We start from the raw sequence: 11,793 nt of genomic DNA, 5'->3' as shown, positions 1-11,793 counted from the left end.
CCAATACACTCAGCCTCAGTGCTACAGGATTTCACCTAAAATAATCTGTCAAAATTATTTGAATATTCTCACAGGATTAATCTCATTTGAGAAATGCTGCTCCTCTGCTGAATCTAAAATCTTTTATATGTATTGTGTCAAATAAAGAACACAAACGGATCCGTCCATAACTACTGTGAAATTTGTACTAAAATTATCCTTACCCTTAACAGTTAGACAAGCTGTACTGGAGACTGTTCCATATTTATTGCTGGCAGTACATGTAAAACTCCCAGAATCTTCAGAAAACACCTCAGCAATGACCAGTGTGCAAATCTCCTCTGAAAACCACAATAACAAAAACAGCACTTTTGCAACATATCCACCATTCAACGGAATACACTACAGAATAAGCAAGGCCCCCTGGACTGTATCTGCACCTCTCAATGTATTAAGCTGCTTTAAAATTCTACACATATGGCAGAACATCTGTTTTCTCACTGAATGCCAAGGGTCTCGTAGACATTAACTAATTAGTAGCCTTCACAGCAAGTGGAGAATAAGGGACCAATCCTATCCAATTTTCCAGTGCAGGTGCAGCTGTGCCAGTGGGGCATGCACTGCACCCTTTGATGGGGAGGCAGTCACAGAGGCCTCCACAAGGTATGGGGACATTTGTTCCCTTACCTTGGGGCTGCTTTGTGGCTGCACCGGTGCTGGAAAGTTGGATAGGATTGGGTCCTCTGTCTTATCATGAGGAGAAGTGAGATGGGAGGGCTGATTTTCAGCACTATTAAAGGCAGCAGAGTGGTAGACAGGCAGGTCTTGACCATGCAGAACACAGTCGAACAGGATATGGGCTGTGCAAGTCTCATGGAAATCAACCATATTCTTGCACAGTTTTCACTCACTTCAGTCAGCTTTGTGCAGAATTCCCAGTGGTTGTGCTTCATGTTAATGAAATCCCCAAGGGGCTTACAAGGACAACCTCAGCCACCAGAAAGTCTTGGGATGATCCTGATGCTAACCATGAGCAACATTCCAAGTATGGGATTCATGGAAGAGGGAAAGGGATGCTGTCTTGAGGTGCGGCTCCTTCATATGTGCAATCACATTCTCCAGCTGCACCTGTTTAAGAAGCACCTATTTCTTCTCATCTCTCCCTGTGTACCATTTACTGGTCTGTATCTAGAACTGAATACTCTTGAATGTACTTATTTTCTGGTAGAATGGGTTGATAGAATAGTCACTGAAACAAGTTACCTTGTGCCATATTTGTGGGGAAAGCAGGGCAGAAATACCTCAAATACATGTATATCAAATAAATCCCATTTCAGTACCTCATCTAACTTTGAATTAAAAATAATGTTGTAAGTATAGTGCCATCTGAAGCTCTGAAAAGCAGCCCACATACTTTTGGTGGAAAAGAAAATCTATGCTTTAAGGTGAAAATTCTCAACATCCTTTATCAGATGGCATGCCATCTGTCAATCAGTCCCTACGAGAGCAGCTTCTCCATGCCAATTGTATGAGGAGCTATATAGAAACAAGCTATACAGAAACACATTCTGGAAGGCACACAGAATACCCTGTCAAAGGAGAAACAGGTCTCTAGAACACAGCACTATCTGGGTTCTCTGTACCCTCTAATCCAGTGTTGCCTGTAGATAGTCTGTACTGGTCCTGTTATCACTAAAAAATCTAGTAACAGTTGAGATTCACCTCTCAGAGGCAGAATGCTTGATGTGGCATTCTCAGATTTCCAAGGTGGAATGCCTGAAGTGGTACTCTCATATTTCATGAGTGGTAGGGAGATGTGGGGAGCTGAGGGTTAAGAGAGAATGACTGGCGTGGTCTGAGGTGTGACACAATACTCTCCAACTGGCAAAGTGGATAAAAATAGTGCAGCCCAACGTCACCTGGGGTACATTTGACCCCAAAGAAAATAAGGGATTGAATTCTGCTTATTTCATTCACATCTTGCCTGGTAAAAGAATAGATTTGAAATAAGAATAATCTCAGCTGCAGAAGAGAACACAGGCCTTCATTTTCTTTCCTAAATGAAAATAATGTACCCACTGTCAGCACACATTCCAGGATTATTTTTTTTTTCAGATTATAAGGAAAACTTCACAAGGAATCACATTTCTCTATTACAGAGAAGTCAACAGAAATCAGAATAAACAGCAACACACCACAGCCAAATACAAACATGGGTGGCAATCCAGTGTTCTGAAAACATTGCAATTAGACAATTGAGCAACGTGTTGTGGAAAACATGAGTGGCTCTCTAATCCAGTCTCCTTGTAAAAAAGAAAAATCATTTTGAACTGTGCCTGTGTAGAACATTAACCATGATTACTGCGGTGCATCTGGATATATTTCTAGATGTGTAACAGCACTCTGAGTGCAATCATAATTTTTGTTTCATTCTGTTTATTTGAGTGTATGTGAGAGTAAAATGACTGATTAATAACAACTTATTAATACAACTCCTTATTGTTATAAAGCAATACCTACCTGGCTCAGCCATAGAGCGAGGTTCTAAAGAAAAAGAAGAGAAATATTACTAAGTTCAATGTTTATTTCAAGCCACACAATGTTTTTCCAAAGTTTCACCAGAAAATCATGGCGTGTTTTGCTAGGTATTTTCCTCAATTGCACACAGATGTGTGGCTACACACGTAGGCACAGTAATACAGATTATCATAACACTGTCAGGAATTGTATCTCAATTTTTAGTGTTAAAAGATGAACCTCAAAATGGATTTTTCTTTTTTCTTTTTTAGTGGAAAATCCAATTCTGGTTAACTGGAACTAATTACCTGCTCTTTCAATACACTGCTGGGATGCAAAATTCATTTGCATTTATCTGACTGAGGGCGCAATCCTAATCAACTTTCTAGCACCAAGGTCAGGGCAATGCAGCTCCGCAACAGGGGAACAAACTTTCCCTTACCTTGAGGAGGCCTCTGTGACTGCAGGATGTAGCATGTGCCCCATTTGCACAGGTATATCAGAGCTGGAAAGCTGGTTAGGATTTGGGCCTTAGTCAGCAGTCTAGAAGACTATGGGTACACTGCAGTGTCTGGCATATAGTATGCTGTCCTATATAAAGTATGCATGAACTTCTGCACTGGATTGTGCACAGTTTTCTGCAAATGGTACTAGGTTTCTGGGTTTAGCCCCTTTCTACCTTCTATGTAGCAGCATTTCATCAGCTGGTATCGGTAGCATAGCAAGACAGGTACAGGGGATAATAAATGCACCGGGCAGCAGGCTGCTGGGGGAACAACAGTCTGGTCAGTCACCCACCATGACTGTGTGACCTACACTTCAGCGAGCAACAGTCTGGTTGCCTGCCTGCCTGCCATGACCTCTTCTGCTCTTCTTCTGAGTTGCCTACTGTGCATATGCAGGAACCTGAACACAACCAAAGACAGCTGAAGAGAGCTGAATGGGGAGGGAGGGAGGAAAGAGAAAACAAGACCATGCACCTCATTCTTATGGAGCAGCCACACAAGGAACTAAACAAGACTGTTAAGACCAGCCATCAGAACTTCTGCCTCACCGTCCTCAGTTCTGCTGTCCCTGTGGGCCTCCCTGAGGCAGAGCTGAAGGGCTACAAGCTGCAATTGTGCTGCTCCTGCTCCCTGGCCTGCTACCCAGCAGCTGAATTAATGGCTGAAGTGCCCGGCCAGTGAGAAGCAGAAGCAGTAGCCATCAGGGCTTTGGGGGGCAAGCTCCGAGTTGGAGAAAACAAACAGGCAGCGGTAGGAGAGGAGACAGAGAAGGGGTCCACCTCAGAGAGAACTGAGGTGAGGAGCAACTTCTTCCTTTGGAGAACTGGTAGGGACTTGTTGCCCCTTGCTCCAGGGACATGGGGGGCAACTGGGGGCTTGGGGATGAGTAGGAGGGGGCTGGTACTGGGGGGAGGTGGCAAACAGCTGGGAGGAGGTGGTAGATTTTTTTTCACTTAAAAAAATGTGGGTGAGACATCAAAACCTGGAAGTGATGTCACTTCCAGGTGTGGCATCACTTTCAGTGCTTCATTCTGAGCTCAGTACCAGGCAACAGGGTCGTTAGCTACACCACTGGCTGGTATACACGAAGCTCACAAAGTTACTCCATGTCTGGTGACCTGCTGCTGCATGTAAACCCTGTTAGCCCTTACAGCCCAATCCTATTGGGCTCCAGCACTGGCAGAATAAGTGTTCCACTAGCACTAATGGCCTTATGGCAGTCATGAAAATCACTCGACAGCATGCAAATTCATGTGCTGCTGGAGTGCCAGCAGGAAGGCAGAGTATTCCCGTGCGCATCAGAAGACCTTCCTGGATATGTAGGCAGGTAGCAGAAGGTAGATGGAGGAAGAGGGATGGGATGGGGAGAGGGAAAAATGGGAGCTGGGGATGGTGGAACAAGGCAGCAACTGGGCAAGGGAAGGGCAGAACAGGGCAGTGACAGGTGCTGGGAAAAGATGGATCAGGTCCAGGTTAGATGGCAGAGGCAGCCACCAAATCCTAGCTTCCTTCCAGGACACAATCCCATGGTGTGGATCCATGTGGACCTGCACCAGCAGATTTGCTAGTGCAAGTCTGAGTAGATACCCCTTCTCGCACTGCAGTGGCTTACCACTGGGTAAGGTATGCTCCCTCACCCAGAGGAGATCTCTGCAACTGCCCCCCCCCCACAGGATGCAGCAGTAGCCATTTTAGTGTTGCTTCATCCATATGGGGGGGGAGAATGGGATTGGGGTGTTAGTATATTAATCTATATTATGCCTGACTAAGGCAAGTCACTATCTTTCAGTTTTAGCCACTGTCATCTTCAATATGGGGATAATAATAATGCCCTATCTTGGAGGCTGTTATAAAGATAACTGAGAAAATATACCTGTAAGTGCTGTGAAGATTGTAACCCCATTATAGAAAGCCAAACATTTCCTTCCTCCACTGGAAGGAGTCTTGCTGTGGAGCGAGGACCTTTGGATGCAACCCACTACTTGCTATTCTTTTCTGGATTATACTGCAAAACTGTAGGGTTGTGAATACCACACTTCTTTGTGAAATGCAAACTTCAGGTGCAAATGAAATGCCACTTCAGATGAAACTTCCAGTGCACTTACATCCACCAGGAAGCAAAAATTACAATAACTCTCAGTATTATTGACCTTTCTAAGATAATCGCGTAAAAGATGTAAAACGTACTTTTCTGCAGTATTCGGAAGTCTGGAGAATCTTCTATCAATGTCCCTTCTCTGTACCACTCAACCTTTGGAGAAGGGGCTCCTTTTACTCGGCATTCAAATACAACTAGTTGACCCTCAGAGGCTGATATCTCTTGTAGCATCTAAATCAGAGACAGATCATTATGTTGTTTTATTGCTTTTAGAAGTAAAACAACTACAGTTGTGTGTAAAACATTGTCACTATTATAGTAAGAAGATGCCTTTGAACATATGCTGGAGGATGTTTCTACTCTGTGCAGCAGAAATAACCAAAGTTTTCAAATATGCATACCATAAAACTTATTGATTTATTTCTAGACATGCCAAGAGACCCTAGAAATCAAGTTTGATTGTATAATCTCTGAGGGATAGATGTTATGACTGGACAAGTACCCTGGAGATGGATAGGGACCTACCATAACATCCATTTGTTTTTTCATTTGGAAAGGGTGTTTAAAACCATTTACATTTACCTTTGTAAACACAGGAGCCGCTATTATGGGCCTTCCATCCAGTCCTTGCAAATAGTTAGTGGGACTTTGTCTCTGGAAAGGAAAAAGCAAAAGAAGATACAGATATGTAGTGGTTATTAGGGACTATGTAGGGGAAACAAAGTGCTGATGCTGATGTAACAATTTTGTTTCCACACAACAAGGTTCACAGAGAAATCCCTGTGGAAAAATATTATGCTGGAAATGAATATCAATGCAGACTTTGCAGAAAAGATCAGTGAGCAGGAGACTAGATTATTACCCATGGTTACTCCCATGAGACTGTTGCATCAGAATAAACTGACACTGCAGTCGGTCTTGAATATGAGGGACATTAGACTACCTGGCTCTGAGACTAGCCAGGTAAGTCTCCTTGCACCAACAGGCCACAGCAATTAGGAGGCAGGCAGCCCAATCCTAACCCATACTGGGAGGCTAGATGACCTGCCCTGTATCCAAAGGGAGTTGGGGCTGGTTGTGGCTCAGCCCAGGGCAAGAGCAATTCACTCCCCTTACCCCAGGTAATGCAGGTGGCACAGATCCAAGCAGCACAGAGCTGCTCTGGGTTGCCCAAGACAGGAGTTAGCATCTGACACAAATGCTGGATCCTAGCCCCACCCCACTTGGCTGCAGCCCACCTATGAGCATGCCTGTCGTCCACCCTCCATCTGCCCTGGAACGCCCTCTTCCTGCCCTCCCCCTGCCTTTCCCAAGTCCCTGTGCCAGCCTGACTCAGCCAGTGAGGCTTTACAGTGCATAGGGCCTCGCGCTGGCCTCCAGAGGCCAACATCTGTGTGCTGGTCTACCTCCTTGAACGGTGGCATGAAAGTGCCTTACGGCACTTTTGCAACACCTCAGGGCCAGTGCAAGCCAGTCCATCCAAAGGTTGAGATTGCGCTCCTAGTCTGATTGACAAGAGACTGCCTCCATCCTCCTTCCATTCTGCTTTTGCTTTCCTCCACCCACAGCTGTACCAGTTTGACACCTCCTCTCTCCCCTGCATTCCAATTTCTGATAGTGTTCCCCAAGTAGGGAAAAAAAACACAGTAATAGTGCAACAGTTGAAGATCAGTGTCTTTTAGCAATATGCAAACAAGCTCCGTTTTAGGAGTTTCTCTTTTCTTTCAATGATGTGCCATATTCGTGCCTCTTACATGGTGGACAGGTATCGACACAGGATGCACCACAGAAGGTTGTGATTTGGGTGCTTCTTGGTAGGTGGGTGTGGCATTAACAGGAGGAGGTGGCATGTCTGAAGAGATCTTTGTGGGGTTTTGGTACCTGCGGAAAAATCAGAGAAGGCATTTACAAAGAGACTAAAAGTGCCTTTCAATCAGAGGATAGCCATTTCATAGCTTTTCCTAGATAATATACTGCCATAAAAATATAATATGGGACTTACTTCTGAGTAAACTTGCATAGGCTTGCAGTCCAGGTATATAATACAGACTGAAGATGTTTGCCAGTTCTTTGTAACCTCTGTAACCTCTAACCTATGTTATGGGTAGCTTGGCTGATTTTAGGAAGAGGAGAGCCAAAGGGGCTTTTGGCCATACAAATTTTGATTGTGGTGGCTAGACTCCACTGTGTGAAACTGATAATATGGATCTGATGGTTCCGCAGTTCAAAGCATGGACCTTTCCACATTTTTCTCATTCTAAGCTTTTGCAGCATTGCCTTCCTCGTACCTGCATTTTGCAAATGGTCTTAGCAACTGTTTAAAACAGTGGTTCCCAACCTTCATTGGGAGGCTACCCTCTTAAGGAAGGTAGTGACCAGGGGACCCATAGCTGTCGTTAGTACGGCACTTCCAGGTTTTGCTGCCACCGGCACCAAACATGGGTAAGTAAAAAAACCCTTTAAAATTTACCACTGTTTGGCAGTAGCACAGCAGCAAAACTCAGAAGTGCCATTCTAATAGCAGCTAGGGGTCCCTAGTTGGGACTATCCTCCTTAAAAGGGTAGCATCCCTCCTCAAAAAGTGCATGCCTGCCTGGGGGGTCGTGACTCCCAGGGTGGGAAACACTGGTTTAAAATTTCCACCTGAGAACAGATAAGCATTGGAGTTTGCTGCAATTATACCTTCAGATTTTTTTTTAATAGGGTTAATCAAACAAGGGAGACAATTTTTAAAAAATGTTTCCCTTTTCCTGAATGTCAGGGCCTTCTCCTGCACTGGAGCTGGTGGGACATCGCAGGCACTGCTAACTCTGACCCTGTCGCTATGTGCTTTATGGCACGTTTGCGACAGTCTGTGCTGGTGGAGCATGTGCAGATGGAGAATAGGATTATGCTGCTAAACTTCTCTCTCTTTCTGTCCTCCTCCTCTTCTTTTTCTCTGTCACAAATGCATACATGCTTTACTGCGAGAGGAAAAATATTAGATGAGCAGTTCATTCATATAGCACTTACTGATCTATTTCTTCTTTGCTGGTATCCGCTTCAGATTCAGAAGATGAGGCTCCTGTGGAAAACCAAAATTTATTTCATGGAGCACACACTGATTTATTTAATTTCATGACAATGCAGATTTCCTCATTTAAGGTATTTATTTTTCAGGCTATGATTGTTTGTGCAACCAAAGGGCAGTTGTTAGTAAACAGTTGGAACAATGGATCCAGACATTTTTCCTTGATGCAATGCATCTGTTGCAGAGATATGGAGCTTTACCAGCACTGAAACAGCAATTTAGCATAGTCAGGAAAACATTATTTCTCCTCCAGCTTCTGCTGTAATTGCCAGTGCAATACCATGTGAAAGGTCATAGCCTTTTTCTGCATGCACAGTAACTATTGGCATACCAGCTCTCCTGTGTCATTGTGTGATGCAGTAGTGGTGGGGGAGATACTTATTTTTTAAATTCTTTGTTGGATGAGCATTTTTCCACTCTGTCAGTTGATGAGCACAACTTTCTCCTTAGAGTCCTTCAATGTCTGTGCACTCCCCTTCTCCAGGGTTAGAAAACACATATGGGAGTTTAGCACTATTGAAAAATTTGGTTTAAGCCAGTATTAATTTATCATCTGAATAAACCCCAAGAGGGATTTTCTATGTTGCCCATTTTCTGTGCAATAAGTTTGCATGTATCCTACACAGAGTTCAATATGTTTAAGCCCAAAGATCACAGCCTGCATGCCTACTATTGATAGTACATCCTCCTTAGTAAGACATTCCCCCATCAATGTAAATGTTAATTTGTAAATTATTAGTTTCAGATTTTTCTTTAACTTTCAAAAAACTATTTCAGGGCTACTCACTCCTCTGTGGTACCATGACTATCTCCTCCGTAGCACAGATTTTCTTCTTACTTGTATGATATGAGGAAGGCTTTTAATTTTAATTTTTGTTTAATTAGTGTTTTAATTTCCAGTGCAAACTGAAGTGTCCGGACAGATTTTGCATACCATGATTTCAGATCATTGACTTCCATTTAAATCAACGATGCAGCAAAGCTCTATAAATCCATTACATAATACAACTTACTATTGCCATTTATCATGCAGTTTTAATAGAAAGAGACTTCAGCCTTTACCTTCTACATAAATCTCGGCAGAGGTTGAGTCTGTCCCATAGATGTTAGAAGCAAAGCAAGAGTACCGCCCTGTGTCTTCTTCAAAAGCTTCAAGGATGATCAGTGAATGCTGGTTGCCTGACTGGATGATGTGAATGTCTGGTGAGTTTTCAAGCTCTTTCCCTTCACAGTACCACCTGAAAAGGCAGAGCACCATTTGTCACAACACTTTGACAACCAGGAGACAGACAGCAACAATAAAAACAGCTGCCCCAGTGCACTAAGCAGAAATGCATCTCAGGCAAATGAAATTGAAACAAAAAGCTAAATAACCTGTTGTCTTTAAATGTTATTGGAGCTTCATTTTGTAGCTTCTACCAGCTTATCAGAAAAGCTGAACAAGAGAATATCTTTTTATATTATCGGATGTTGGGGGGGGGAGAAGAGTCATTTGTATTTATAATTCATCTTCTGTTTTCTATACTTTCCTTATAGTCTTTTGTTTTATCCAGTTATTGTCTCTGTACATACATATGAACACTGTAATAATGATAATAATTTTTATCCCACCTTTCTATATGGCAGTGGTTCTCAAATGTTTTAGCACCAGAACTCACTTTTTAGAGTGAAAATCTGTTGGGACCCACTGGAAGTGATGTCATTAACCTGGAAATGATGCCATGAACCAGAAGTGACATCATCAAGCAAACACCCCCATTCGACAAAGTCAAATCAAATCAAGTAAATTAAAAGTTTACAATAAGTATAAAAATGTATTTAAAACAAAGAAGAACCCTCCTAACCCTTCCAAGTCTGATCTGTTTAAAAAAAAAATTCCCCAAGCATCCCAATACCTGCAATCCTATCCACAATTACCTGGGAGCAGGGCCTAGGAGAGGGGGTAAAGGGGGTAATTTGTACCCGGGCCCAGGGCCAGAAAGGGGGCCCAGGAGCCAAAGGAGGGGGCTCAGAAAGTTCCTGGGATCTGACATTTTCCAATCTCACCTGAACTTGCTACCTATGCATGATGTTGGGGCACAACCACATGCATGCAGTGCTAACTGCTGCTGCAAGCCATACACACCAGTGCCAGAAATGCTTCCATGATCCTCCTTAACACAGTGTCAAATCTGGGAGGAAACCGGCTTGCTATAGTAGCTCTTTGGCTTGTGGATCCCATAACCATGAAGGAGTGTATAGAAGCTCAGGGACCCAGCTATGGGGCTACAGCTGCTGCAGAAGTTCATTTTGGTCCATTCTAGTCTGAGCCTAAATACGATAATGCTATTTTTCTGCAATGGATTTTCTGTATTTCAAAGATTTTAGAGAGACTTAAAATCTCTAAATTTTAAGAGAGTGTTTGGTTTTCAGTATTACTTTATCTAACTGCCAATGCCACATGGGCGGGTAGACTTGGGCTCTGCATCAAGAAGCCTAGAAGACTTGGGCTCCAAAGGCTATTGTGGCTGTCAGCACCCTTCCCCTACCCTATTTTGCCCCCCCATCTGCCTGCTACCATTGCCCCCTCCCCCTTTGGGAAGAGGCCCAGAAGAAACTTTGTACCCCCTGATAAAATTCCTCTCATAGGCCCTGCCTGGGAGTAAGCCCCATTGATGATCATTGTTAAAAACATATACATACATAGTAGTAGCCTTAAAAGTACATATCTGTAACAGTTTCCCAAATGCAATCACATACCATGGTAGCATCAAGACTAATATATTAAAAATAAAATACACATTTAAATGAATGGAGACCCACCTGAAATTGGCTCCTGACCCATAGTTTGAAAAACACAAAGTATTCTGAGTGATATGCATTTTAAATGCTTAATAATAAACTACATTTCACATATTTGAATAATGTATAAGAACTTTAAAGGATTAATTCATAAAGTTGCACTTTGTTATGGAGCTGTTCCTTGAATGTTCCTGTTCTTCTTTGACTATTTCTGACTTTACATCCATAAGTAACATTTTGAACGATTCCCACGGATACCTATTTAACGTTTCATAGGAAAGGACTCATCTACATATAATTTGTTGACATACAGAGCTCCCTAGTATAGTTCTAAAGCCACCACACAGGAATATATTAAATTAGAACTGGCCCTGGGACATGAGCTGAGGACACATCTCTCCTCACCCCTAGCTAAAAGAAAAACCCAGGTGCCCACTCACCCCAGACCGGAGCAACCCATACATTCCTAAGGCAAAACATGACCCTCAGTACATGCAATAACTCTTGCCAGTTCCCTTATACAAAGGAGCATGAAGAGGTAAGGAAAACTGGAAGATATTATAAAATGGAACTACCGCTAGTTCAAAATCATTGCTGAAAAGCTAGAAACAATAACTGACACACAAGAAGTTAGATGTAATTCTTAAGTGTTGAGAATCTATGACTAGAGGGTTATAAATTATATCTGGAGTGGAGAAACAGAGAACCATTTTTCTCCCTCTTTCATCATAGCGCTAGAAGTCTGTGGGGGAGATCGAGTCAGTCCAAACAAAAACAAAGGACCTTTTTTCACAACACATAATTACCCTATGAAATTCACTGCCACAAGATGTGGTAATAAT

General features: G+C 42.9%; 1 protein-coding gene across 2 annotated transcripts in view; it reads right to left on the bottom strand.

Annotated features, from left to right (window-relative positions):
- The window catches only part of MYPN (myopalladin), an 80,539-nt gene that overhangs the window by 29,550 nt on the left and 39,196 nt on the right, over positions 1-11,793 (bottom strand). For both annotated transcript variants that reach the window (XM_066619480.1, XM_066619479.1), the window contains exons 3-9: positions 9,233-9,408; positions 8,113-8,164; positions 6,855-6,981; positions 5,683-5,754; positions 5,190-5,331; positions 2,500-2,523; positions 204-320 (exon numbers count right to left, since the gene is read on the bottom strand). In XM_066619480.1, coding sequence (XP_066475577.1) covers positions 204-320; positions 2,500-2,523; positions 5,190-5,331; positions 5,683-5,754; positions 6,855-6,981; positions 8,113-8,164; positions 9,233-9,408 — 710 coding nt within the window. The remainder of the gene's footprint in view (positions 1-203; positions 321-2,499; positions 2,524-5,189; positions 5,332-5,682; positions 5,755-6,854; positions 6,982-8,112; positions 8,165-9,232; positions 9,409-11,793) is intronic.

Source organism: Tiliqua scincoides, chromosome 3 (genome assembly GCF_035046505.1).
Source record: "Tiliqua scincoides isolate rTilSci1 chromosome 3, rTilSci1.hap2, whole genome shotgun sequence".
In the NCBI taxonomy this organism is placed as follows: Eukaryota; Metazoa; Chordata; class Lepidosauria; order Squamata; family Scincidae; genus Tiliqua; species Tiliqua scincoides.
Note: the sequence above shows the minus strand (reverse complement) of the source record. Positions and strands in the feature narration are given on the sequence as shown.